Genomic DNA, 27,802 nt, shown 5'->3' with positions numbered 1-27,802 from the left:
GAGACCACCGCTCCCAGCGCCAGCCGCTCTGCACACCTGACGCCCCGCCCCGCCCACCAGGCCCCGCCCCGCCCACCAGGCCCCGCCCCGTCAGGCCCCCCTCTCCCGCGAGACTCCGCCCACCAGGGTCGCCCAGGCCCTAGCAGCTCCCGGCACGTGGCCGCCCTGCCCACAGACTTGGGCGGGAGCCAAAACAACTCAGGAAAAGAAGCCTGTTTTTTAAAATTTGTTTATTTTAAAACATGAAACCCAAGCTGAATAGAAACCACAGAAATTACATTGACGAGATTTTTAGTATTTGCCAAGAAAAATAAAGCCCCCAGAGAAATAAAAATCAAACCCCAAACCCAGTTAAAAAAACAAAAACAAACAGAAAAACCCAGAAACACAGCGACAGCACATACAGCCATGGCCCTACGGAAGTTGGAGAATGCCAAGCGGTTCAGGCCTCAGTTCCCCGCTCAGGACGCTAAATCACCTTGTGGGTGGGATGCAAGGGCCAGGAGAGAAACCTGGGAGGGGGAGTCTTAACAAAATTACTTTGAGAGATATATTATATGTAACAAATATAAAGTGGTGCGGCACACAACCATTATGGTTAAAAAAAAAAAAAAAAAAAGCCCGCACAAGAGGCCCTGGTCCCCGCTCGTCCCCCCATTTGGGGCTGCCACCCACGCACCCCTCCCGGGCTGGGCGGGGGTCCTGGGGTAGGGAGGGAATGGAGCTTGGACTGGGATTGCATAGTGAGATGGGGTGGGTGTGGAGGGGCATATAGGATCAGGGCTTCCCATCAGGCCCTACCGCACCAGGCCAGGGGAGCTGGGGGGGCGTGCATCTGCACAAGGAGCCCCATCGGCGAGAGACCGGACTGGAACCCCTCCTGCCCGCCTAGCTCGTCAGGGGCCTCAGGGCCTCTCCCTCCCATCCACGTGGTAGAGGACCACCGCCCAAGATGCTGCAGGGCCTGCGAGGGGCAAGAACCACAGGTGCAGGGGTGGGAGCGGATGCGGGTAAGTCACCGGGACGGGACTGGTTAGGAAACGGCCTGAAAACTTAAAGAGCAAAAAGAAAACCAAGGGCGGGATGCGCTCCCCCTCCAGGACAGAGGCTTGGTCTTGCACCCCTTTTAACCTCCTCCGTTTTCCTTTCTTCCGCCTCAGTGAGTAGAAGGAACTGGGCGGAGTCACAGATGGGCGGGCAGACACGCACACGACGCACGCACGGAGGGGCCCCGAGCGGCGCAGGTGCGCGGCGCCCAGCTCTCACGCTATGTACATTCACATTTCGGCGGCCCCGCGGGCCGGGCGGCCTTTTGTGCTTCCGAGCGGCGCCCTAGGCAGCACAGCCGGCGCCTCCCCTCTGATCCGAGGCCGAGCAGGAATGCTCCGCCCAGGCGGTGGAGCCCAGAGAAAAACTGGTCGGTTGGGCTGTGGCACCGCTGTGTGTGTGTGTGTGCGCGTGCGTGTGTGCCCAGAACAGCGGGGGGCCTGGAGCACAAGGTGCCTTTCAGTGAGGTTTGGCCGTGTGCAAGGGCTCAGATGCGAGGCTGCGGGCCCTTAGGCCCACCTGGGGCACCCCCGTGTTTGCCCACTCACTCCCCCAACCCCATCCAGGGCAGAGGCTGCCCCAGGAGCGGGGGAGATGTGACCTAGTCCCAGGCCCACCCACGCTTTTGGTCCCAGATACCAGCACAAAGAAGGGATCACAGAGGAAGGTGGTCTCTTCCAAGCCACCCTAGGGAAGGGGTGCCCTGCCGCTCTGGGAGAAAGAGCCCCCCATGTCTGTAAACTGCCGGGCCGGCTGCTGTCTGCCCCGGCCTGGGCCCTTGTGTGGCTGCCAAGTGGCCCTCTGCTGCCCCTGGACTGACACAGGGCAGAGCCTGCACCTGGCCTCTCTTGCTTCAGGCTGGCTGGGCAGGGCAGGGCTGGGACTGGCAGGGCACTTCCCAACTTGATTTGGGGGTAGCACCCCCATCTGCGGCAGGAAACACAGCAAACATTGTACACTAAGCCAAAAGCACCTTAGGGAAGCCTTGTTCCCACTTCACAGGTAGAGAGACTGAGGCCACAGGGACCTCAGTCCTACAGCCCAAGGGACATTCATTCCTGATGACACAGTCCCCTGGCGCAGCGCCTGCCCAGGGAGGGGTCTCCAGGCCCTTGGGCTGCCTCTGTCTTCGACACCCCCCAGCAGCGCCACGAGAAGAAACACCTTCTCCAGCCCGACTCCCAGCCGGCTATCCTGGGACTCAACTCCAGCCTGGACTCGGCGTCACACTTGCGGGCTTTGGGTTGGCCAGGGGTGCTCTCTCTCGGAGGCTGGAGTGAGGTCAGTGGTTAGTCCCAAGAGGGGCAGCAGGGGCCGAGGGCACATTCACAGCCAGCTCGGGTCCAGCCCCCCAGCCGGCTCTGGGACACTGTGCCTGTCCTGGATGGAAAGGGAACCGAAAAGGGGGTGCCACTCGGCCCGCCACCCCGCCTGCCCTAGAGATGACAAATGTGGTTAGTGCAAAAAATGAACCGGATGAAGCTGTCAAGTCTCTGGGGTGGGGGAGGGGGTCTTGGCACCAAGAGGGCGGCCAGCACTCGATGAGCAGCCTGGGCTCCGCATGGCACCTGCTGTCTCCTGCCGCCAGGGAGGGCTGGGTGCCACAGGCTGGGTGGGTGCTGAGGGAGAGAGCGCTGCTGGGAGGGAAGCAGAGAAAGTGGGGACCCGATGTAGAGAGCCTGGGGTGGGGTGGGGGGCGAGGGAAGGAAGGAGTTATAGATGCTGCAGAGGCATGTGAAGGCGCCACAAGAGGGTCTCCACGCGTGGGAGACAAGCAGGCGGGTGGGTCCGCACGGCCGTCCCTCCAGATGCCCAGCACACAGGGGAGCGGCGTGCTGCCTACGAACTAAGAGGTGAGGCACAGAAGCGTCAGGGCTGGGGGAGGGGGGGGGGGGGGCGGGGCGGCTGCCAGCCGAGGAGACTGCAGGCGTCCGCAGGGGCAGCACCAGCACGACGCATCTGGCCCAGCGCAGGGCTCTGCAAATCCCCGAATCCTCGGAGGCAGAGGGGCGTGGGGCTGGGGGCCAGGAGGGCCCGGGCGTCGCTAGCAGCACCCCCAGGTGTCCAGGCGTGTGACCCGAGGAGAGGGTGCGGGCCCAGAGCCCCTGCGTCGCCACCAGCAGGAGCCTGCCAGGCATCTCCGTGCCCCTGCAGGAAGGGGAGGAGAGGGGCGAGTGGCCACAGAGGCGCCGGCAGCAGGCCCGGGGTAGGTGCGGAGGGTGCGGCAGGCAGCCGCGGGTGTAAGCAGCAAGGCTGGCACGGGGAGGAGCGGGGCGATTGGCACGTGGGGCGGGTGGCTGTTGGGCGGTCTAGTGCCCGCTGCTGCTGGAGTTGGGGCGAGGCTGGCTCGTGGCGAGGTACTTGGCTCTCATGCTGGAAGTGTACTGCAGGGAGACAAGGGGAGGGGGTAGGTGGTCAGCGGGCACTGGCACAGCGGGGCAGGGGCCTCCATGGGGTGAGCCAGAGGCACCCCGGGGTGGGATGGGGCAGACCACACAGTGGCACAGCTGACAGAGCCCTGGGAGAAGGGGCTCTGTGAGGCGCCAGCTGGTCCAGGGCCTGGACTCCTGAGCCCTGGCTGGGGCTGGGGGCAGTGACAGCCCCAGGGGGGCAGAGGTCTGGCTGCCCACTCCCCAGGCTCAGGACAGGGACCAGCGTCCTCTCCCAGTGAGATGAGCCCAGCAGCCCCTGCTCCCGACTTGGGCATGTGGCATCAGGCCAGGCAGCACTGTGCCCGCAGCAAGAACCAGAGCTTGGAGGCTCCCCACTGCACCCGACACGCCTCCTCCCCCCACTGCGGGATCCTGGCTGGGCGGCCAGAAGGAGTGTGTGGGCTCAGGCTGTGCCCAAGGCACAGACAGTCCCCAAGGGCCCAGAGCGGCAGGCACCACAGGTCACAGGAGTGAGGAGACTCCACAGCTGCTCTGCCCCGTCACCCCAGGAACCGCGAAGCCACAAAGGCCCCTCAGGCTGGGGTGACGCTGCCACCCACTCGGATGGGAACCAAACTGTGGGTTCCTTGTGGGTCACGGACACAGGGACAAAGGCAGCTGGGGACGGGGACAGCCAGCACATCTCGGCCACTCTTGTCCAACCTGAAGCATGAAGGCCTCACTTGATGCACATGCATGTGCACGTGTGCTCACAATGAACACACGTGGAAGAGACGTGTGCTAAAACCAAGCAGTGTGCAAGGGGCCACACGCCCATCCGGGGGACAAAAGCCAAGGCACGTGCCAAGGGTTGCCAGTGGGAAGGAGCCTGGCAGGCTGACCCCGCAGCCACAAGCCCCCAGCAATCCCTGGGGGCTCCGAACCCGAGGCCACCCACCACAGTGTGCAGATCAGGACAGACGATCTCCCCTGGGCCCCGAGAGCCCCCCCAAGCCTCCTGGAAGGGAGAAGGCTGTGAGCGCCCGTCAGCAGCCACAAAGGCGACCTGGGAGAAGGACGAGCGCGCACTGGGAGCCATGTCACTCCAGGGACATGCAGCACGGGGCGGGGGACGGTGGGCAGCAGCCCAGACCCCTGGCAAGCCCGAGCAGGCGTGCGGCGCGGAGTGAGGGAGGGCCGCAGCGGCTTGCGTGCCCCTCTGCACGCACCTGTGTGCACTTCCAGACACGTGCGGCGGCCCTTCGAGGGCCGGGCCTGCTGGCGCACCCCAGGGCGCCAGGCACAGGCTGCACGCGCACACGGGTTTGGGTGGCTGACTCGCTGGGAGGTGACAGACGGGCAGTGGCCAGCTGCAGCTGGGCCAGGGGTGAAGAGGGGGCTCTGCAGGGGCTCACTGCCCCTGATGTGAGGGTGACAGCCCAGGGCCAGGGTCTCTGTGGCTGGGCTAGGGGCCACAAAGCCCACCCACCTGCACTGCCCCAAGCTGGCCCCGTAGGCGCTGAGCCGAGACAGCGCTGGGACCTGTCCGACGAGCCAGCACTGGCGATGGGCTAGCAGTGAGCAAAGGGTGTGAGGCACGGAGGTGTGGGTGCGCAGGCGGTGCAGGGCAGGGGACCCAGGTGGGTCAGTACCTGTCACTCTGAGGACACAGCCACCACAGCGTTCAGGCACTGTTCATGGGCTTAAACTGCCAGCCCGTGTGGCCGCCAGAGTCCAGGGCAGCCAGATAGCGCTAGGAGGGCCCGGGGTGGGAGGAGTGCAGGAAAAAGAGAGAGAGAGGGTGGCCTCAACGCCAGGGTGAGGGCCGGCCCACAGCAGGCCTTGGGTGCAGACCAGAGTACCGACAGGAGGGTGGCCCGAGCATGACACGGCCTGAGAACCCGCACAGCCTGGGCCAGGGCCAGGTCTGAGGCCAGGGCACCCCAGGCCGGCTCTGTGCTGCAGGGCACGACGGGGCCACCCCACGTGCGGGCGGGTATTTCTGAAGCAAGGTGGCCCTCAGCCTCTCTAGCCCTGTTCCTTGAGGCCCACCACCTCCAGGAAGCCCTCCAGGGGCCCCAGCCTCTCTACAAGCTCCTTTCCCACCCTGTCCCCTTTTCTGTGTCTCATTCCCAAGACCAGAGGGGACACCAGGCACAGATGGAAGAGCCAGGAGACGAGACCTGGGTTGAGTCCAGGAAGTTGAGGGAGGAAAAGAAGAGGAAGCAGGGCTGGGGTGGGAAGAGATGCACGGGCCCTCGCAGGGGCTTGTGAGCTCACCCAGCCCCGTCTACACAGGCCAGATGCCTGCCTGAGAGCCCTGGCTGGGATCCACCCTCAGCCCTGGCACTGAAGGCTCGGGGCCGCCTGCAGGGCCTGCACTGCCTGTGAAGGCCACAGCAGACACGAGGCGGCGGGGCGGGGCCCCTACCCACCCTCCGGCCCCAAGACTTACTGAAGGCGGCGGGGACTCGCGCCCAATGAGAGGGGTGTTCTCACAGCGGGGATTCTGGAAATTGGCATTCTGGCTCCTGAGGTGAGAGGAAGAGGGGGCTGTGAGTGACCACTGGCCATGGTGGTCCCAGCCCTGGGCCAACAGGGCCCATTCTGGAGCTAGGAGGACTCCATGCATCTTCCCCAGCACTCTGCATACTGCCCGCCAGCAAGGGCCTGGGCTCCCGGGAACCCGGCACACAGTGAAAGGCTCCGAGCAGGCCCATGCTGGCCACCTGCCAGCCTCAGCCTGGCCCCGCCGGCTGCCTGCCCACCACGTGGCCAGGCCCAGGGCCCTTGGCAACGTCATTCCCTGCACAAAACACAGACCCTCCATCTGACAGAGTGGCCTCCCTGTGGCCTCGACCCAGGCATGTGGGAGCAGCAGGCCAAGCCCACCCAGAGCCCGGACAGCCCCGGGGAGGCCCCTCCGCCATCCAAGGCCCCACCCCCTCCGCCATCCAAGGCCCCACCCTCTCCGCCATCCAAGGCCCCACCCCCTCCCCACTGCAGCAGCTCAAGTCCCTGCTCCCTGCAGTGGGGCTGCACCCCCACTCCAAGCCACGGGAGCCACGCATGCCGGCCACACTGAGTCCCAGGCAGCCTATCCCAGGGCTCGGGTCTGCCGTCCCAACCTGGGCTGCCCCGCCCGCTCCCAGCACGACTCACTCACATGTACTCGGTGACCGGGGCGTTGCTGACAGTGTGTGCCGCGGCCGGGATGCTGGTCTCGCTGCCATAGCTGCTGCCGCAGCTGTACAAGCTGGGCATGTGGACGCGGTAGAGGCTGTCGTGTGCCTGCCTCGGCCCTGGGACGGCCTCCTCCTCCCCATCCTCATCAGGGCCCCTGCAGGGACGGACCCAGCACAGGTTCAGGCCCTGACGTGAGGCAGCCAGCCACGAGACCCACAGGGGGTCAGCTCTTGTGCAGACACAGCTGGTTCCAATCCTGGTTCTGTCACCTACCCACCACGGGACGGTGGGTAAGTCACCCGGGGACACCAGGGAACCTGCACCTCAGCCTGCACACACGGACACCGACTGTCTACCAAAAAGAAGGGACAGGGCCCCTCCTGGGGTAGCACAGAGGGCCAGGTGCCTGGAAAGCAGGGTGCTCTTGGGCTCTGCCGTCCCAGCCCGCCCCTGGGGGGCCTGAGCCCGGTCCTCCGGACTCTGCTGCCCTCTGGCTCCCCGCCCTCCACGCCACCCCGGCTGCTGCAGGGCGAGGCGAGGGAGCCGGGGGCCAGGCCTCTGGCGCTCTGGTGTGTGGTGCCTCACACGCTGCCTGGCCTGGATGGGACTTGGGACTGGCTGCCTGGTGGTGAGGGTACAGGCCAGCCAGGCCGGGGCTCACATCCCACCTCCCCACCACCGGCTGGGTGGCCTGGAGCAGAGGGTCCCTTCGCCATGCTCCTCGCAGTGAGACAGGTGGGGCTGCAGCAGCAACTGGCCAAGTGCCAATTCCCAGCCAAGCCCAGGGCCGAGCGCTTGCATGCAGTGGTTCATCTAGTGTTCACGTCACGCCAAGAGGATGTACTCTTCTAACCCCCATCCTACAGGCAGGGAGACTGAGGCCCAGAGTGGTTAAGTGACTTGCCTATGGTCACCCAATAAGCAAAGGTACAGCTGGGATCTGAATCCAGGCCATGAGGTTCCAGGGATGTGCTCTTCGCCACTCCCCTACGGCTGCCATCTTTACTACCGCCCCCATCACCACCCCCGTGAGTACCACTGTCGTCACCATTCTCACCATCTTCAGCATCACAATCACCGTATCACCTCCACCACCTCCACCAGCACCGTGACTAGCATCATCGTTGCCATTACTGCCACCGCTAGCAGCAACACATCCCAACAGAAAATAACAGAGTAGAAGTCCAGACAAAAGGAAGAGATCTGAGCCGGGCTACTTGCCAAACAAGCCGGGCCACCAAGAAACAGCCACAGTCCAAATGGGAGGGGAAGTGGTGGGTGTGGGAGACACACCACAGGGGCTCAGGGAAGGCGGGCCTGGCATACCCATGTATCATTCAATCCAGTACTGACTGGGGAGACTGAGGCAGGGGCCACCAGGACCACCATTTCAAAGATAGACACAGTGGCCCATGGGAGGTAGCTGCCATCCTGGTCACCCAGCTGAGGGGGCCACGGAGGCCAGGGCCATGTGGGGCACTCCCTGCGGAAGCTCTGAGTCCCCCAGTCAGCTGGTCTCCCCCCTCAACAGCACTGCACACCTGCACCCAGGGGTGGGGGGAAGGATGAGACATCCTGAGCCCAGCCAGTCAGAAGTGGGGAGGGCTGTGGGCACAGAGCCAGCACCAGCAGGCAGGGGACCCGGTTCTCCCTGCCTGCTCCGGACTCGAGAGTGTCGCCTGGACCGGGAGCGCCTCTGGGCTGTTGCTACAGAGGCCCCGGGAGTGTCAAGAGGTGAGGAGGCCTTCGTCCCCGTCTCTTGGCTACGACATGGGGTGTCCAGAAGGCACAGCCCCCGGTGCTGTGTGGCCTGGGGCAGGTTCCAGGACCTCCCTGAGCCCCTCACCTCTTCTGCTGCCAGGTGTGTGGCACACTGCAGACGATGGAGCTGAACATGAGGGCTGTGACAAAGGAGAAGAGAGCCAGGTAGATGAGGCCCTCGACACCATCATAGCAGAAACCTGTGAGGGCCTGCACGTAGTCCTGAGGGCAGGCGGGGATGGGGACGGGGACACAGACACCGAGAGAGAGAGATGGGAAAGCACAGGGTGAGATGAAGTGTGCACAGGGAGCCCCCAGCAGCCTGCACCGCCCCCGACTCGAAGCTGGGCAGAGGCCCTGTGACTGCTCCCCCTCCCCCTCTTAGCTGCTCCCTTCCCCCACCCCTCCCCTAGCTGCTCCCCTCCCCCTGCCCTCCCCTAGCTGCTCCCCTCCCCAACCCTTCCTAGCTGCTCCCCTCCCCCACCCCTCCCCTAGCTGCTCCCCCCACCCCACTCTGCTCCTAGCTGCTCCCCACTGCTCCCTGCCGCTCCCCGCGCCCGCCCAGCCACGGGCCGGCTCTAGGAGACGGCTCTCACCAGGTGCAGGCTGCGGCAGTCCACCAAGGCGGTGAGGTGCTGCAGGTTCACCTCCGTGCCGTTCAGCACCTCCTGGACACGGAGCAGGGGGTCCTGGAGGGCGTGGACCACGCAAGGTCAGCACAACGTTCCGGAAAGGGTCCTGAACCAGCCACAGGCTTCCCTCCACCCCACACCCTGCCGCCGAGACCTTGACCCCCCCAGTCCCAGCACAGGCCCTGGCTTTGAGAAAGGGGGACCCCCACGTCTGTGCCCTGGTCTCAGGGGGCTGCTGAGGACGTGAGGAGAGCGGGACGCACAGCGCCTGCCCAACGTGGCCGCCGGGGCGGGGCCTTCACTGCAATGGGGGGGAGACAGCAAACGCCCACGTGTCCCCTGACACGGGCCTGGTTCTTTTAAAAGTCACGTTTTAAGGAACAGTTTAAGACAACGGAAATTTTCAGAATATCTTAAGGGACAAAACATTGTCCAACATACTCTGTGCACAGTGAGACTGGTCCTATAGTGTATGTGTGTGTGTGTGCATGTGTGTGCACACATGTGTGAGTGTGTGTGTGTGTCTGCATTGTAAAACCTACCAAAAATCCTCGGGGACGTGAAGGGAAGGATGGCAGGTGGGAGAGAGGGCCAGACCCCCCAGCAGGGTCCCCCGGGAGGCAGCCTGAGCAGCGTGTGCACCCCACCTCCCTTTCGTGATGAGAAGAGGAATCCCACTGGCTCCACAGGCCACACCCACAACGCCTCACCTTGGCGGCCGGGTGCTCCCGCGGGACGCTCTTCAGGAGCTCCGCCACCACGTCCTGCATCTCCACCAGAGCCTTGTGGCTGCCCGACAGCTTCTGCTCACAGAGAGGCCGGCTGATCCCAGCGGGGGCGGGGCAGCCGTCTCCCCCTCCCCGAGGTCCCCGCCCACACACGCGCACGCCAGCTCCAGTGCCTTCGGCTTCTGCCGGCCCAAGGGGCGCCCAGCCTGTGAGGCCACGAGCTCGTGGGGTGGGATGGCTGTGCCTGGCAGTCTGCTCTGTGGGCCTGGGGGACACCTTTCCTTGGCCCCCCGGATGACCACACACCCCAGAGGCAACACAGTGAAAATACAGCGTCTTTAGAGCAGATAAACAGTCCTGAGGACCCCAGAGGGCCACACAGTTACGTGGAATGACAGGCAGTGGGCTACACGGCTTCCCTTCAAATTGCATCGTGACAACATCCATCCACTTATTCCACAGAGCAGGCACAGGACCCCTGCTTCCACGGCGCATCCCTGGGCCCCTCCCACACCTGCCACACAATCAGCTTTGCCCTACAGGGATGGCTGGGGCAGCCTGAGAAATGAAAGGAGTCCCAGGGGTTCGGGGGCATTAAGCAGGCCACCCCAAGAGGCTTGTGCTGAGGCTCTCAGGGTGGTAACCCCGGGGGCAGTTAGTAATGTCAACGTGGCGTTCGCCCAACTGCCTCCCGACAGCTCCTGGGGCCCCAGGGGCCTGACGAGGTGTGAGAGTGGGCCTCGTAGTCTGTGGGCACCTGGGGGCGGGGGCCGGGGGACCAGACGCTCTGCGGGGCCGGAGCAGCTGAGCTCTCACCTGCTGGAAGGGGTTGGCGGCGCGGGGCGAGCAGGCCAGGTAGTACTGAAGGATGTCTGTGGAGAGAGGTCAGGGCGGCTGAGCCACTCCAGCCGTCCGCGTGTGCCTGTGTGCGTCTGCATGTGATGTGTATCTACACGTGCATGTCTGTATATACGTGTGTAGGGGTGTCTCCACACCTGCGTGTATGCTGAACATACGTGTGCTTGCTTGTATATATTTTTTATGTGTATGCACGTATCCGCACGTGTGCACATACACGTGCGCGCGCACCTATCTGCATGTGTACGGCTGTGTCTGCGTGTCGTGTATGTAGGTACATCTGTGAACACGTGTATGTCTGCACACATGGGTGTCTATGTGCACATGTCTGCATATGTGTGTGTGCATTCACACGTGTGCACCTGTCTGTATCTGTGAGCTTGCAGGTGTGAGGGGGGACATGGTCTCCAGGGAGCCTGGGGCCAGGGCTCAGGCCCTTCTGCTCTGAGCCATGTCCCTGAAAGGTGCACAATTCTCTCTTGGGGGGCAGCCTCATATCTCCCCTCCCTGGGGAGCAGCAGACAGGGCACTGGGGGTGGGCAAGGAGTCACAGGTCACCTGGGCGGGCATCTGCTCCCAGGCCAGTTGGGCAGAACAGTTCTTAGGCCAGAACGTCACCCCAAAGAGGGGGCACGAAGCCGGGGCGTGCAGGTGGCCTGCACATCCCCATTAAAACAGGTGTTGATTCAACGTCCAACGTTCAGAGATGGGGATTCACTTATAATTCTGATTTTGAAAACCTAAGAGATTCAAGCCCAGCCAGAGCTGGGGAAGAAGGCTTGGACCCCAGCTGCCTAACACCCGCACCCCCCCCACCACCGCCCCGCCCTGTGCTCTCGGGTCCCTTCTTGGCGGCTCTCTGGGATCCAGCGCACGATGCGGGCCAGGAGTAAGGTCCATCACGGCCCAGGGCAGCCTCTCTGCGCCGCACCCATACCTGGCCGTCAAGATCTGGGTTCCTACGGAACTTATGTCGGAAACATAAGAACGCCCCACACTTGACTTTCGCCCCCTGTCAACGGAGCCAGCACAAGGCCTGACCCAGATGGCCTGTGGCCCCGCAGGCAGGAGCTTGCACTCACGTGTGGCTGGGACTGCTGGGACACAACTGCAGACTCACCCCCGCTCAGCACTGAGCGCTCCTCCACCATCCTGGTCACGTAGGTGTCGGGGTCCACGCAGAAGTCGCTGGAGCCCTGGGGTGGGTGCAGGCAAGAGGATGGGATGACTGAGCTGGGCGCCCCCCCGCCCCAGACCCCTCAGCTCTCGGGTGGAGCCTGGCCCCCCAGGGTCTGTGTTTGGCTCAGGAAGGTGGCGTGAGTCTGCAGGCGGCGGGGACTGACGTGCTGTGTGCCCGTGACAGGTCCCCAGGGGAAGAGGGGAGGGGCGATGAGTGTGGCATCCCCCACCCCTCCCCCCGTGCTTGGCCAGCAGACGGGGATCACCTGTCCTCTCCATCACCTACCACAGACACGGCCAGCTCCAAGCCCAGTGCGCCCCAGCTGATGATCAGGGCCAGGACCCCCAGCAGGCAGACCCTTGGGGCAAAGAGAGCCAGTCAGCACCCTCCAGGCCGGGGTGAGGGCTGCACCCCACGCCAGGCTGGACCCGCAGACAGGAGGGTGGGACAGGGCTGACTCAGGGGACATGGCGCTGCAGGCATGCCCCACCCCCTCCCCCTGCCCCGAGGGCCCACAGACTCACCCGACCAGGATCCCCTTGGAGCTGCGGATGAGGCCGACCAGTACCAGGAGGCAGATGGCCACGTCGAGCAGCAGCAGGCCCAAGTAGCCAAGCCACCTGGGGGCACAGCGTACACATGGGCCGGGCATAGGGGGCCCAATCCCAGGGCAGGAGAAAGGGGGTGCTGGGGCAGAGCCAGGCAAGCAGCCCAGAGGAGCATCCACAGGCAGTCCTGGGATATGGAGACTGCCCTCATTCTTGTAACGTATGTCCCCATGGGGGACTCCTGCCACAGTGACCACCAGTGGCCCCAGCCCCTCGCCCCAAAAGACCTCAGGCACCGGGAGCTGGGCGCTGACTGGCCCATAGAGACTAGTGGGAACCGAGCGGGGCAGGCAGGAAAGAGGGCCGCACCTGTACCAGTCATAGAGGTCCACTTGCTCGGCCAGCGCCTCCAGAGACACGGCTGGGTTCCTCCAAAATGGGATGGCAGCCGTGTAGCCCAGCAGCGTTTCGAGCAGGCCCTGCAGCCGCTGGACCGCCCGCAGGGGCTCTGGCCGGGCGGCCAGCTGCCGCTCCAGGCTCTGCAAGCTGGGCTCCGCCGAGCGGTTCAGGGCAGCTGCGGTGTCCCACACCTGCGCCAGGTTCGGGGTGGCGTGAGCCGGGTCACGGGCCGGCCCCCACACACGCCCACGCCTCGCTCCCACACACTGGGGCACACGCGCACACACGCGGTTTAGGGGCAGGAAGAGAGGCCCCCTCCCATGCGGCCACTCACGCGGTCCTGGACCCCCGCCACCGTGCGGTTGGCGTGGCGGAGCGAGTAGGTGGCCCGATGGATGCCGTCACTGGTCTCCCCGTTGCCGTAGAACCCCACGGCGATACCGGCGCTGGGACAGGGCGGGGCCGCATGAGGGCACAGGCCTGGGAGCCCCGGCCCGCTCCGCCCCCACTTGCCCCGCCCCCGCCCCCGGCCGGCCCACCCGGCCCCTCTCCCTCTCGGCCCAGTCACCCCTCCATCCTGCCCGCCCCTCCCAGTCTGGCCCCGCCTCCCGCTGGCCACGCCCCCCCGGCCCGCCCCGCGCGCTCACCTGCAGACCAGCGTGGCGATGATGACGCACCAGGCGGTGCAGCAGCAGTCGGCGTCCAGGTGCTCCTCGCTCTTGCGCCGCCGGCAGCACAGCCAGAAGGAGTAGACGAGCAGGAAGAGGAGGTCCAGGGCGAGGCAGGCCAGCGCGGCCGCCCCCAGCAGCAGCAGCGCCTAAGGGAGGTTGGGAAGCGGTGCTGGAGGTGTGGACCCCCGCCCTGGCTCTGCACAGGCAGGAGGGTCTGACAGGACCTGGCCACCCTGGCCCACCAGCTGGGTGGGGGAAGGGAGCGGGCCCAGGGTGCTGGCTCCAGAGCACGCCTCGTCAGGGTCCCAGGGTGCTCGCGTCACAAAGGGGACTCCGAGGCCAGTGGCGGGGCGGGGTGGGGAGAGAGGGAGGTTGTCCAAGGTCACACAGGGACACCAGCCAGGCCACAGCAGGGGGTCTCCGGTGGAACTCAAGGGCCGTCAGAGGGACAGGCGCCAGTCGTGGGGGAGGGGACTCACCTTAAGGGGCCTAGTGTCGGCCACAAGCCCCGCCCCCCCCCCCCCCCCCCAGCAAACACCAGGGTGCGAGGAACAGCACCGCCTCGTGGGCTCTGCCCTCACACGCACGAGCCGGAGACCAAGCACAGCGGCCGCAGGCCCTGCCGCTCCCTTCCGCGCGGGTCAGCGGCAAAGGGTGGATGGGCCCCTGCCGCCCCCGCCTGCAAGCTGCGCCCCTAAATCCTCAGTCAGACCACGCCACACGCCTGCCTGAACATCTCCACCAGCAACGAGCCCCGATTCATCAGCCTGGCCCCCGAGGCTCTGCGAGCCCGTCCGCCAGCCCCAGCTCGGCTGTGCGCTGGCGGCAACCGCTGCCCCTCCTCCCCCAGCCGGAGCCCGCCTACCACGGTCCTCAGGCCGGCAGGCCCACCCCACCCACCTCGCGCCACCTCCTCTCCTGCCTGATCCCCCCCACCCGCGCCCACGTGCGGAACACAGCTTGCTTGGAGCTGATGCTGAAATCAGTGCATCTACACGCATCCCCTCAAGGAAACCCCTCTTGGGGTGAGGAAGCCGGGGAATCGGGCCCAGGGCAGGCGGCACCCACGCTGGGGTCCTGAGCCCACCCAGCCTGGCAGCGCACCAGGCCAGGGCTCACACGGTCATCGCGGCTCGTCAAAGAGCTCGCAGGCCTAGACCACCGCCCGCGTGGCGCCAGGACGACCCAGTCCCGTGCACCAGATGAGAGAACGAAGGTAAGATAAGCATCACTGGCCAAGCAGGATCCTAGCACCTGGGGCAAGGCCGGGGTGGGGCACAGCTGGGCTCACCGCTCGTCTGGGAAACGTGTCAGGTGCCAGGGCCTGGCAGGCGCCCAACAGGCATAGCCCCCATCCTCGGGGCTGCCAGGCTGGTGCAGGAGGCAGGGGCTGGGGCCTGCTGGACGTGAGCCGGGCCATGAAAAACAGAAAAAGCAGAACAGGCAGGAGTAGCAGGGCAAGTCTGCAAGGGCACATCCTCACCCAGCAGGTCAGGGAAGAGCACTCTGGGCAGAGGCCACTGCAGCTGCCAGTGCCCAGAAGGCGCTGTGCCAGGCCTGGGCACCCGGCAGGCGCACTTGGATCTCCTACAGCTTTGATTTGGTTTGTTTTTTGCTGTTGGGTTCTTTTTTTTTCTTTTTTCCTTTTATGGTTATCTTTTTTTTTTTTTTTTCTAAACCACGAACCGTACTACCTTTATAATTAAAACACGAACCCAGAAACCTGTCAGTAGCTCTTTTCAGCCAGCCGTGGGAGGCCCCTGGCCTGCTCCCAGCTCTGCCACGTGAGAGCCGGTGCATCTCCCGCAGGCCCTGCTTCCTCTTCTGGGAATGTGACATTTCCCAGTCCCTCCCAGCCGTCACGTGGGAGAAGGGCCGGCTTATGGCGATGCTGCAGTCCCTGCTGGTGCCCAGTCCCCCAGGAGCAGAGGTCGAGGGGAGGGACACCCCGGGTGTCGCCACCAGGAGGCCGAGAACCGCCTGCTGCCGGACAGAGGTGTGGGGGAGTGGCTCCTGCCCAGCCCAGAGGGGCGGCTGGTCTGGAGGGGAACCAGAGGGCTGGGGTTCGAACGCGGCTTTGCCTGGTTCTAGGATGTGACCGTGAGTCAGTGGCCCTGTGCCTCAGTTTCCCCGCGTATAGAACAGGGCCAGTGGCGTCACTCCCTTACCTAGCAGGGCTGCTGTGAGATGAAATGAGCTAATACCCGTGAAGACTTAGAACAGTGCCTCCGTGGGGAGCCCTCGGGGTGCCTCTCCCAGGCCAGCTCTACCCACGCAGCCGGGTGGGCTGGGGACAGGGAGCCGGTGTCCCGGCTGCTGCAGGGGAGTCCAGATTGCTCACGGACAAAGTGAGCGTGTGCACGTTCACGCCCACACACGCGCATTCATGCCCACACGTGTTCACATGCTCACTCACACCCACACACGTACACTCACACCCACATCCTGACGCTCACGCACGTGCACGTGAAGCTGCCGCCGCTGAGCTCCCAGCAGCAGCGCCAACAGCAGCCTGTGGCTGGAAGCTCTGTGGTCTCGGGGGGGGGGGGCAGGCGGGGAGGGGTTCCCAAGCACCTGGGCATCGGACCCCTGCCAGCAACGGGGAGCGGAGAGAGGCGTCAGCAAGCCGAGGGCAGCCTCACGCACAGGCACGGCCACCTGCCTGGGGGCCCTGAAAGTCACAGCCCTGGGGGAGGAGCCTCCCGTCCCACCCCTGCCTCACAGGCTGAACAAGTGACGGGCAGGCGCAAGGCAGGCCCAGCGCCGGGAAGCCCCAGGTCCAGGGCCTTGAGGGTGAGAGTGCGTCCCGGGGCTCCTCCGGGAGGGGTACCTGAGGGCAGGAGGGTGACTTCCAGAGGCTTCCCTGAAGGCAAGGACAGGCAGAGACCCACGTGCTATATGTCACCCCTTTAGCCCAACACACAGGAAGCCAGGCGTCCGGGCAGCTGGGGTTCCGCCCCCTCCCCTCCTGTTCTGTCTGCCCAGCTCCAGAACGCCCTTCCTGACTGTGAGGACAGGGCCCTATTTCCACCATTTAAGCGCTGGGTCTGTCTGCCCACACCTCCCCTAGGGGGTGCTGGAAAGGCCTCGCTGAGCTCATCAATGTAGCTGGGGTGGTGCCCCCTCTGGCCCTGAGGCCTGGCCCACAGTGGACACTCAGAAACACAGGGCCCCTGCCCCCCACCCCAAGCTCTGACAGGCTGGGGCAGCTTGCTCTCGGGCAGGACGGCTTCCTCCTGGACGGGGCCAGCCTTAAACCTGGACCCCACTGGGCTGCTCGTGGCCCCTGGCACAGCCCCAGAAGGCAGGCTGCAGGGCCTACACCAGGACAGCCTCACTCAGCCCCCTGGAGAGGTGACAGCACCCTCCTCCTGGATGACACAGGGTCCCAGCCCACTGCTGCAGACCAGCAGAGCCCACGTGGGGGCAGGAGCCAGGCCTGGGGCGCACGGCAGCGGGCAGCTGCTTCCTCCCGCCCAGGGGCCCGGGGGGCCTGGCCTGACCTCTGCCCTGGTCCAGAGAACAGCCTTCCCGTGGCGGCCCCGCCTTCCCTTTCAACAGCCTGGCGTCCCTTCTGAATGGGAAATGTTTGATCAGCATCTGGGCTCTGACCAAATGGAATTTTCCGTCTGTGATGGAAGTGATGTCAGCACTCAGTCAGGCGAGACAAGGCGCTGGGGCCCGTATCCTGACCGCGGGCCACAGCGCTGGCCGCCCGCCCCCTGAGCGCGCCTCAAGCGCTGCGCCGAGGACTCGGCGTGGACACACGTGCGCTGGGCTGGGGGGGGCCCTGTCCACCCACCCCTCCCGGCCCCACGGCCGCTGTTTCTCAGCCCTAGACCACCCCACCCTTCCCAAGGCCCTGCAGCCCCTGCCGTGGAATGTACCACTGAGGAGGCCCGGCCCGGCCCTGTGTCCACGCGCTCCCCCCAGGCCCTAAGGCCCCCAAAGTCCCCACCGGCTCTGGAAACACCTGATGAGCCAGAGCTCAGAGTCTGAAGCCTCACTCTGTCCAGTTCAGGCCCAGGCCCACATCTGAGGCCTAGCAGGGGACCCAACAAGTCCCTGGCCTCCAGCAGGTCCTGCCAGCCCCAGCAAGGGGACGAGGGACAGGGGCCCGAGGGCAGAGGTGGTCTCTGTGTGAGCCTCAGCGGGCTCCCTGTGCAGGTGGGTGGTCCCAACAGGGTGCGCGGATCCCCAGCTCAGCCTCAGACTTGCCAGCAGTCCGGCTACAAGGGGGTTATCCAGCCGGCCCTGTAAGGGGAGGGCCATGGTGTGTCACCACATCTTACTGATAAAAGTCCGTGCAGCAGAGGCTCAGCCCCATCGCAGCCGGGAGGCCACAGCGTGAGACAGCACGAGGCTGCAGGCCTGTCCCCTCCACGACCTGCTGCTGGCCCGCTCCGCCCGCTCCGCTCCTTCGGCACAGCCCAGATGTGGGCTGTCAACGCACGGGTACTCGCACCACACAGCGCCGGCTCGGGCTGCACCAGGAGGCCCCAGGCCACCGGGCCGGCAGGGCCACGCATGACCCTGGGGTAGCACCTCCACGTGTCACCCGCACAGGCAGCTCCAGCTAGGCGTCCTGGCAGCACGTGGCACGGAAGCCTGCGAGGGAGCACGCCACAGGCGGGGAGCACATCAGAACCACGGACACACTGCCTGCTGAACACGCACCCCTCCCGGCAGAGCCGCTGCCGTGCCATTAGCAACTGACCCCGAGAGCTGGCCTGTCCACTCAGCCCCTCTGCGGGCCACCACAAGCCCACGGCCAGGCTGGGGAGACACCGCCCCACCGGGACACCCTCACGGAGGTTCTGATGGGAAGTCTGGGCCTATGGCTGCCCCAAGCACAGCGCCAGAGGCCGCTTCCCACCACCCGGCCGTCCCAGTGGCGGGCCTCCTTGTGGGAAATCACGTGCACCCAGGCACCGGCGCTGGCAGGGGGACTTGGGACCAGCAGTCCAGGGGTGACTTGGGTAGGCTCCGGGAGATCGGGCCCTTCCTCCAGGTCACGTGCTAGTGGCGTGGGGCCGGGATCCCAGCCCGGGGGCGTGACTGCAGCCTGAGGTCCCACCGCTGCCGGGCGGATGAGAGGGACTCGGGAGGGCTGTGTGCCTGCCAGAGCGGGAGCCCCCCGAGAAGGGCTGCCCCCCGCCACTCGGGCCCTGCCCCCCTCCCCCCGTACCAACTCTCCAGGGGTGGTGGCCTGGCCAGCTGGTAAAGAGCAAGGCTCCAAAGAGGAGGCAAGTCCAAATTCCACCAGGGACCTGGAACCTCACCAGCCCGCACTCCTGTGTCCCCACGTTGGTCACACCGGCCTCTCTGGAGTAGCAGGCCGGATTCACCACGCACAGGGCCTCCGGCCCGGAGCTGACCCCAGACCGAGGACCATTAGCCACACACGGTGTCCATACTCAGTGCCAGGCCTGGCCCTGGGCACGGGAGGGCATGGGACCCGCAGACACAGCTCCTGGTGGGCTGGCATCTCCCAAGACCCCAGCAGTGCAGGCCTGGAAGCACAGACTGTGGGAACCAGGGAGATCGGGGGAGGGGTGCAGAAGCTTCAGGGGGTGCCCTAAACTGCCATCGCAGGGTCGGTGGGTGCCAGCAGGGCATGGTGAGGTGTGGGGAGAGCACTCCCAGAGAGGGACAGTGTGAGTGAGGGCCCAGCACCAGGTCCAGGCTGCAGACCTGCGTCCTGGGGGGCCCCGGCAGCTGTGACCAAGGCAGGGGTCAGGCCTGAGCCTGCAGCCCCTGACAGCGGAGCGGGGGCTCCAGTAGATAGGGGTGGAGTGGGAAGGGGGAAGCCATGGACCCCTCCAGTGCCTCTGGGGCTTGCCCACCCCGGCCCTGGGGCTGCCAAAGGCCCTTCTCCAGAGGAAGAGACCAGGTCGGGGCGTCCAGGAGGCTGGCAGGGTCCCACACCCCAAGGCACCCTCTAGGAACCCACAGATGTCCTGGCTGGAGCCCTGGGCCTGGGAGAGGAAAGGGGAGGGGCACCAGGCTGAGCTGCTGCCACAGCTCCTACGTCTGGGGTCTCCCGCTGGGAAGGACGCACCCCACGTGGCACTGCCCCCTCCCCTAGCGCCGGCCCTCTGCCTCAGCACCCACTGTAGCCAAGTTACACACACGGCCTTGTTGGTCCCCAGACCACCCAGGGCAGGGGTGGCACCCATCCTCCAGGGCAGGGGCCTGGGGCCAGAAGGGACACCCAGGGCCCCCACACTTGAGTAATGGAGACAGGGTGTGAGCCAGCACAGGCCTCCTGAGGAAAGTTCCAGCAGAGGCCCCTCACCTCCTGGGCCAGGCTGGCTGGGCGCTGAGGGCCGCGGGGCTGAGCCGGTTGTGCAGCCGCTGCTCCCCACCCGAGCGTACTTGGCTGTGGCTCCCAGATGCTGGCCAGAAATTAAGAACAGATTTTCCACCGAGCCAGGCTTGGGTTTCACGAATTCCATGATGGTGAGCTCGTGGCCATGCCTGGAGAAAGCACAGCCAGCGGCCAGCATGCAGGAGCCCGGGAGGGGCCCAGCTGTCTGTCCAAGTCCCCTCGCCCTGAGGTCCTAGGTCCAGGCCACCAGGCTGCACACGGACACGCTCCAGCTGCGCCTCACATCCTCACGGGCACACCCCACCCTGCCCCGCCAGGAATCACCGGGACACAGGCCCAGCGAGGCGGGACTTGGGTGAAGCCCCAGAGAGAAGCTCTGGTGGGTCACCCCCCAGGCCCAGCACTCCCTGCTGCCCTCCAGGCCTGTGGGCCACGTGGAAGGACACCGAGGCCCCGCTCTCCCGCCGCCCGCGCCCCGCCTGCTGGCGGAGGGAGCAGACACCAGAGAACGAGACGCCGGCGTGGCCCTCGAAGCCGCGAGCGTGTCTATTTCGGTCCCGGTGCCCTAACACGTCTCCCAGCATGACACCCAGAAAACTCTGCTCTTCACCAGCCTGTCTGCAAGCGCCTCTCCCCCCGCCGCCCCTGCGGGCGCACGCGACAGACCTCAGATGTAGCCAGGAGCTACCAGGTGGGCGGTCACATCATCATCCAGACCAGAGCCCAGCCCAGGGCTCATCTCCACCCGGGGGCACAGCCCAACCCGACTCGGGGGTCAGCAGTCTGGAGGGCCCCTCGCAACGGTCAGGAACCCAGCCCAGGGCGCACGGGGCCAGAGCAGGGGAGCAGGGGAGCCGGGCAGAGTGGCACCGCGCCTGGCGCTCTTCTCAGAGGCAGAAGCAAGGGGCCACTCAGGCTTTGGGCAGCCCGGCCTCACCCCGTGCCCTCGGCCAACACAGGACACGCCTGGCCCTAGAGCGTGCTGCGGACAAAACCAAGCGCCCTTGGCACACCTACCGTTCAGGGCCCACCTGCCCCTCTGAGGGGACCCAGCCTCAGCCAGCCGCCTCCCGGGAGGGGGAGGGGCGCGCCAAGCGGGGGCTGCAGCCTGCGTGTGTGCAGGAGCCCAGCGGCACATGAAGAGCCCAGGCCCTGAGTGGGGGGCAGTGCCCCCCCCGGCAGCCCGCCCAGCCCACGTGCAGACCCCGGCACCCCTCAGCTCCGCCAGGCCCAGCCCAGGAAGTCGCTCAACCCTCCCCTGGCCCTGCTCCCTGAGGGCACACCAGGCGCCTGCCCCGACTCTGGACAAGAAGCAGAGCAGCCTCAGGGCCAGCTGGCACCGGGCGCAGGCCCTGTCCTGCCCCTGACGCTGGGCTGGCGGCCTGGAGGCCCGCTGCAGCCTCCAACAGCCCCGTCCGTGGCACGAAGGGCACCCGCTGCCTCAGCAGGTGTCCGCGGTGCATGGGCCCCTCGGGAGTCCAGCAGGGCAGGCGGCAGACCCAATTCTGGGGCCTCTGCATCCCCTCTGCAGCAGGGACCCCCGGGCAGGCCTGGGACCTTAGCCACGGGGGTCCTCTGCAGAGTACCCCCCACCTCTGGCAGCGTGTGGCTCCCCGCTCTGGGCGACAGTGCCCGCCCGGTGTGTGCCACGAGAGCCTCGCCACGCTGAGGTGCAGCAACCCGACCGTGGGCCTGGGTCCTCACCCCCCCGCAAGATCCTGCGAAGCCCCTGAGGGCCGCCTGGGGGCCGTGTGTGTGTCCCGGCCCAGCACAGGGCTTAGGGTGGGCTCCCCGCAGATCCCAGGAGGCAGCAATGGGCACAGCCAAGCGCTCCTGGGGCCTGCTGCACCCGCCCTCTGTCACGTGCCCCAGTTCTTCGGGGGCCACGTGGGGCACTTTCTCTCTCTGTGATCCAGGCCCTGGGCTGCAGGTTCGGTTCTTCCTCTCCAGCCGAGGACTCAGCAGAGCTGCCTTAGCCAGTGGGGGTCTGGTGCCAGCACCCTCTGAGCCTTCCTGCACTAGCACCTGCTGGGGGGACCAGACTCGGAAAGTGCACAGGGGCTGTGGCCGCAGGCAGGGCAGCGCTGGGCTGGAGCTGGAGCCTGTCCGTGCCTCCCAGCCCACTGATGCTGGCTGGCCAGGGGCCTCAGTTTCACTTCTGTAGTGTTGCCGTTTGGCTTCCCAGAAACAAACAGCTTACAAAACAAACGCCATGAGCCTCTTCGCTAGAGCAGCTGTAGCTTGGGGGTCAGAGCCACAGAGCACCCAGCCCAGAGCCTGACCAAGAGCCCCTGGTCAGAGCCAAAACAGGAGCCCTCCCAGCTGTTTTGTCCCCCAGGCAGGGCAGTACAGTGCTGGGGACAGAGCTGGTCACCGCATCTTCAGACCCGAGAAAACCAGGAGCCCCAGAAAGGCCCAAAGATGGCGCCTGGCGGCGCAGAGCCCGCACCAGCGCCAGGCAAGAGTTTGGCCCCAACACCTGCCCCTCAGCGGGTGTAGACCTGGTGGCAGAGGCAGCCAGCAGCCTCACCTCCCAGCCAAAGGGCCACGTGACAGTCGGTTCTCCCCAGCGCCCGGACACTGGCTAAGAGCGAAACTGACAAAGTTGATTTCGCCCAGCAGGGGCTTCCCTGCCCCCCCTGCACCCTCACAGCTGCTGTCCACGCAGGGCGTGCTCTAGAAGCTTCCACGCAGCCCCTCGGTGTGCTCTGTTACGTTTGGCACATTTCTGTCACTTGGAGCCTTAGAATCCTGACTGGTGTCGTGGGATGCTGGGCAAGCACCAAGAACCATGGACCAAGGACATGGTCCAAAAGACATGATGTTTAAAAGCAGGTGACAAATTCTAGTCTTAGGTGGCACCCCTCCCCGCGTATAAGCGCATGGACAGACTCCAGCAAGAGGGACTTTTTTTTCCTGTCCCCACACTCTTTCCTATTTTCCAAGTGTTCCATGAATGTGTCTTACTTTCATAAACCAGAAGAGAGGCGATAAATGCTGTTTTTAACCAGAGTGAATTTCCTCCTGATTGTGGAGATGGTGCCAGCGGAGCCAGCCTCACTCACAGGCACACGCTGACCCTGCTTGAGTCACAGCGTTAAACCCGGGCGCTGTGGTCTCTGCTAGGAGACTACTGGCTCCTGTGGGTCCTGCCTAAGTGGCCTTCCAGGCTGGCCTCACACAACCCCGGGCACAGAGCACTCCCCAGCTCTGAGGCAGCGTGTTCAGACCAGAGGGACTCCCTTATTTTGGGCTGAGGCCCAGGCTTCTCTCTGCCTCAGGGCCTTTGCATGGGCAGTTCCCACTGCCTAGAACCCTCTTCCACAAGGTCTCTGCACAGCCACCTCGGTCTTATCTTTAGGGTCTTGATGGGAACATCCGAGCACTCAGGGCTTTAATGGGAAACGGGCCCCACACACTGGGCTGACGTGGAAGGTGAGCTGGTGTGCCCACGGCACACCAAGCTCCAGGCAGGTCCTCACCTTCTGGTCGTTCACAGCCTGGCTCGCCGCCTCCACGGCAGGCAAGGTAGCGCCTCCTACAAGAAGCCTTCCCTGACTGTTGGACTTCCACAGGCCTAGTCCTGACCTGATCACAGCACCACCATACCAGGCTGTACTGTTCTCCAGCTCACAGCTTCCAGTCTCCCCTTAACTGGTGGAGACAGTGAGCGACAACGAGAGAGACTGAGGGCAGAGAGTGAGTGTGACCTCTGCCTCAGGACACCAGGGGTGTGGGAGGCTTGGGAGGGGGGAGTCGGGAAGGGCTGGTAGGAGTTAAGGGGGCAGATCCCCCCCCCAGGTGAAGCCCAGAGAGGTGGATGGACCCACCCAAGGTCACACAAGTGGGAAGCTACAGAACTCGAGCCCAGGCTGGGCACCCCGCGCCAGGCACCCGCACTCCGGTCTGCGGAGAGGGCTCTGAGACTCTCCCCCGCCCCCCCGCCTGCAGCCATGACAGCCCTGACCTTCACCATGGAGGACAGATTGGCCTCAAGCCACATCAGGTCACAGGCTATGCAACCACCAGGGAGTCTCCTCCCTCCTCTGGGCCTGCGCCCCCTCCCCTGTAAAGCGAGCATCCCGCCATCAGCTGCCCCAGGTTTGGGGAGCTCCTGGCATGCTGGCAATAGCCCAGTCCCGGGGGAGCCAGGCCGGCAGCCAGGCAGGCAGGTGCGGGGGTGGGGCGGCACAGAGCAGACCCCAGAAGCCTTCTGCCCCTTCCAGCACCTGCCAGCCCGCAGATCCCATCAGGCCCCACAGAGCCCGCAGCAGCACCCTCCTGCAGTCTGTCGATTCAGCAAACAGCATGAGCCCCCAAGAGACAGAAGTCACGGCCAGGGAGCCCCTCCTCTCCAGGGTGGAGGCCTCAGGAATACGGAGCCAAGAGAAATCACAAGCCTTTAGGATGCAAAACCCGATCCTTGGTCTTGCAGAGGCTCCAAGTCCCTAGCATAGGGCCGGCCAGGGCTCTGAGGGCCCACAGAACAGCCTCCAACAGCACCTAATCCCTCAGTCACATCCCCTGCAGGGGGCCAGCCGTCGGGGACTCAGGAAGCCCCTGTCCCCCAAGGCTGACTCTGGCTCCTGGGGGGCAGAGGCAAGGGGCCTGAAGCAGGATTCCGGCCCTACCACCCACTCGCTATGTGATTCTCAGCCAATCTCCTCTTTAAGCCTCAGTTTGCTAATCTGTACAATGGAGACGACTGTCCTCATCTTCCAGATTTGTGTGAGAAAAGGCTAGTGATAGCCCCAAACAGCACCCCCAAACAGGGTCTGGCCCATGGGGTTTCCAGTGGGTTTCACCGGGCTCCCAGCAGTGGGTGGTGGGGGCAGGAAACAGCGAAGGTCAACAGCTGGTCTCCCCGGCCATACCACCCCTCTACTCCCGCATCAGGCCTCGCCTTTCCCCTGGGCGGCCTGGGAAGCAGAAGCCCCTCCCCAGCTGGGCCCAGCCCACATGGGGGGAGAAGACTGCTAGGCCCCTGCAGCCCAGGTGGGTGCCAGACACAGACAGGCTCCCAGGCCAAGAGGGGTGTCCCAAATCAGGAGGATACGGGGTCCAGCACCCACCAGCGGGATGAGGCCGGCCATCCCCCCACAGCTAGGAATGCTCCCCCAGGGGAGGCAGGAAGAGGCCCTAGGCCAGGGCCCACGCCAAACCATCGCCCACCCACCCAGAAAGGGAGCTCTTTGGGCTGCACACCCAACACAGGGCAGGAGCATGGGGCCCTCACCTCCCTACCAGCCCTGCAAAGAAGGCGCACCAGCCCAGATTCAGGAATGAGGCAGTGAAGGCTCAGAGAGGTCAAGTGCTTGCCCAAAAGCACCAGCACAGGAGGGCAGGGGCAGGACGACTCCCAGGTCCGGCTAGCTCCACAGCCCTGAGCCAGCAGCGAGGTGGGAGCCAGGCTGCTTTCCACACCGTGAATTATTCAGCGGCTAATTCTGCTCCGCGGGGAGAGGAGGAGAGAGGGTGAGTCAGAACCTCCCCCGCGGCAGAAACCAGGGCCCTCTCAGGAGCAAAGGGCCCTGCGGGAGGCCGGGCTGAGCGGAGGGGGGCCTGGCCACCACTCCTGACGCCTCCACGGGCCGCAGGGGCCGCAGGCATTGGCCCCTCGCTCACTTCCCACCGCATGTCCGGGCGCCTCGGAGGGCAGGAGGGATGGCAGCCAGTTCAACCATGGTGGGCAGCATGGGCAGGTGGCAGCCCACGGGCCAGCAGGAAAGCTCCATGTGGGTCACAGACACCCCGGGTACCCCTGGAGCTTCAGAACTGACAAGTGGCAGAGAACTTGCTAAAGTAAGGTACATTGTCCTGTTCTGTGGAAGCAGGGCCCCGGGGACAGGTGTGGCAGAGCCACCCCAGGTGAAGTTCCTGGGGTGCACGGAGGAGTGGTGTTGCCCTCACACTGGTCAGCCCCCCAGGGCTGGGCTTCTAGAACACGGGCATCCGGTTTTATAAGAATCCTGCTGTCCCTGGGTGTGCATGGGCCAATCCCTAGGCCCCTTTCTAGTCTGCTTAGAGACAGATCAGCAGGGCTGGGGGACCGGGCACCACGTGAGCACTGAGGCTGGGGCGGCAGGCTCCCCTGCAGAGCTGGGGTGCTTCCGGTTCTCCACCTCTGGACAAGGGAGACCAAAGAGGAAAGAGCTCTGAACTGGAGAGGGGTGACACAGTCCACGGATACCGGACTCCCAGGCCATCTTACGAGCAAAGTCGTTCCCACCCCACCCTGGGGCTCTGTACTCATCACCAAAGAGGAACTCAGAGGTGTTCTGGGTGACCAGGCACCCCAGTCACTGGGTGTGTGGGATCCGGATCCCCAGGCAGGAAGGAAATGTCCACAGCCGGGTCCCCTGCCCTGCACTCAAACAGCAGTGGCTCAGTGGCAGGGGTGGCGCTTGGGCTTGGCATGACCCCAGGCCTAGGGCTCCACTGGTACAGTCTGGTTACTCGGGGAGAGGGCTGCGAAGGGTCCGTGCCACCCCCCAGCTCTGCCCAGGCGCAGCCCCTTTCCAGCCTTCCAGACTGAGGCCAATCTGGCGTCCCTGGGGCCAGGCCTCCCTCCCTCCCTCAGGACTACAGGCAGCCGGGTCTCTGGGCAGGCACTGTGTGTACATCCCACAGCTTGGCCACCCAGCACGGGGTCATTACCAGCCAGGGAGGGCTGGCATCTACCCAGACCACTCACCCACCAAAAGCTTGGCAGTGAGTGGGATTCCCCGGCTGGGGGTGAGGGGTAAGGAATCCCCACCTGGCTTCACCCAATGTTCTCAGGCATCGGCTGTAGTCTCAGGGCCTTGGGTCCTCCGGGTAGGGAGCTCTGCCTGGCAACACCCCCAGGCCGCCCCTGGTCAGGGGCCTTAGCAGGCACTGACAGCTGGCAGAGGGGTCTCCATGGAGGGCAAGGAGGCGGCTCCTCCTAACCCCAGAAAGGAGGCTCTTAGTGGCTCCGGAAGAGAAGGCTAGAATCTGCAGGGCTGTGGACCCTCCATGGGGGATTGTGTGTGTTGGGGGGGGATCCTTAGACTCTCAAGCAGGTGAGACCTGTGACCCAGCAGGAGGCTCTCCAGAAGAACGGGTGCTGTGACCCACAAGGAGGAGTGGGCCATAATCCTCCATGGAGGGTGGGGAGCCTTTAGACTCTCAAGGAGGAGGGGACCATGACCCTCGGGGAGGGGGGCTCAGGACCCACGGCGGAGGAGGGGGCCGTGACCGTCGGTGGGGGATAGGGAGTCTTTAGACCTTGAAGAAAGAGGGGGCCGTGACCCTGGGAAGGGGGATCGTGACCCGCAGGGAGGGGGGCCGTGACCCTCGGAATGGAGGGGCCGTGACCCGAGATCTGACCCCCGACCCAGGGGGCCCGCGTCACCTGCTGGTAGTCGGTGTCCTCGGGCCGGAACTGGCTGCTGGTGGTCTCCCAGTGCAGGTCGAAGTGGGGCAGCCGGTGCAGGAGGCTCACCCACCAGGGCGCCGCGTAGCTGACCCCGGCCATGGCGGGCCGGCGGCTGGAGCGCGCGGCCGCCGCGGGGCTCCCTGGCTGGCCTGGGGCGCAGGGATCAGGGGCCCGCCGACCCCGGCCTGGCCTCCCGCATCGCCCGCGCGCTCCTGGGTCCGGCCCGGCCCGGCTCGGCCCGGCTCGGCCCGGCTCGGCTGCGCTCGGCTCCGGTCGGCCGCCCGCGCCCGCCGCCTCTTTGTTCGCCGCCGCTGCCGCCGCCGCCGCCGCCGCCTCCGCGCGCCCCCGCCCACCGCCCGCCGCCCGGCCCCCGCGCCGCCATTGGCCGGTCGCCCGCCGGCCCCGCCTCCCGCACCCCCCGCCCGCGCGCCCCGCCCCGCCCTGCTCCCGCCCCGCCATTGGCACGCTGGACGAGGCTCCGCCCACTAGGGCCCCTTCCCCAGGGCGAGGGGCTCCTGGCGGGGAAGGCGCTGAGGACCCGCAATCCCGACAGCGGGCTCTTCGTCCGCTGCACGTGGAGCTGCGCTTCACCCGGGCGCTCGCTCGTTGGTTGGACCATTGCACGTTCACTGAGCTTCTGCAGGGACTGCCTGGAGGGGCCGGGCTGGCTCCTCAGCAAGCAGCCGCGGC

General features: G+C 65.5%; 1 protein-coding gene across 1 annotated transcript; it reads right to left on the bottom strand.

Moving 5' to 3' along the window:
• Nucleotides 1–213: 213 nt before the first annotated feature.
• On the bottom strand, nt 214–27,380 carry TTYH3 (tweety family member 3). The gene is made up of 14 exons (XM_068565969.1): nt 27,089–27,380; nt 13,359–13,528; nt 13,046–13,157; nt 12,682–12,902; nt 12,289–12,384; nt 12,050–12,122; nt 11,705–11,780; nt 10,543–10,598; nt 9,709–9,801; nt 8,963–9,055; nt 8,452–8,588; nt 6,586–6,759; nt 5,875–5,950; nt 214–3,431 (listed from the first exon to the last, which is right to left on the bottom strand). The coding sequence occupies exons 1-14, from the start codon at nt 27,209–27,211 to the stop codon at nt 3,357–3,359; spliced, it is 1,575 nt and encodes a 524-aa protein (XP_068422070.1). The 5' UTR covers nt 27,212–27,380; the 3' UTR covers nt 214–3,356.
• Between the last annotated feature and the right edge of the window lie 422 nt (nt 27,381–27,802).

This window comes from Eschrichtius robustus, chromosome 16 (assembly GCF_028021215.1).
Source record: "Eschrichtius robustus isolate mEscRob2 chromosome 16, mEscRob2.pri, whole genome shotgun sequence".
In the NCBI taxonomy this organism is placed as follows: Eukaryota; Metazoa; Chordata; class Mammalia; order Artiodactyla; family Eschrichtiidae; genus Eschrichtius; species Eschrichtius robustus.
The sequence above is the reverse complement of the archived record's forward strand: the minus strand, read 5'-3'. Positions and strand labels throughout refer to the sequence as shown.

Excerpts from the sequence above, each read along its gene's own strand:
- TTYH3 (XM_068565969.1), bottom strand. The coding sequence starts at position 27,211 with ATGGCCGGGGTCAGCTACGCGGCGCCCTGGTGGGTGAGCCTCCTGCAC. Across the intron at positions 13,158-13,358 it reads ATCGCCACGCTGGTCTGCAG|CGCCGGTATCGCCGTGGGGT; the intron begins GTGAGCGCGCGG and ends GCCCTGTCCCAG. Across the intron at positions 6,760-8,451 it reads CACACCTGGCAGCAGAAGAG|GGGCCCTGATGAGGATGGGG; the intron begins GTGAGGGGCTCA and ends CCGTCCCTGCAG.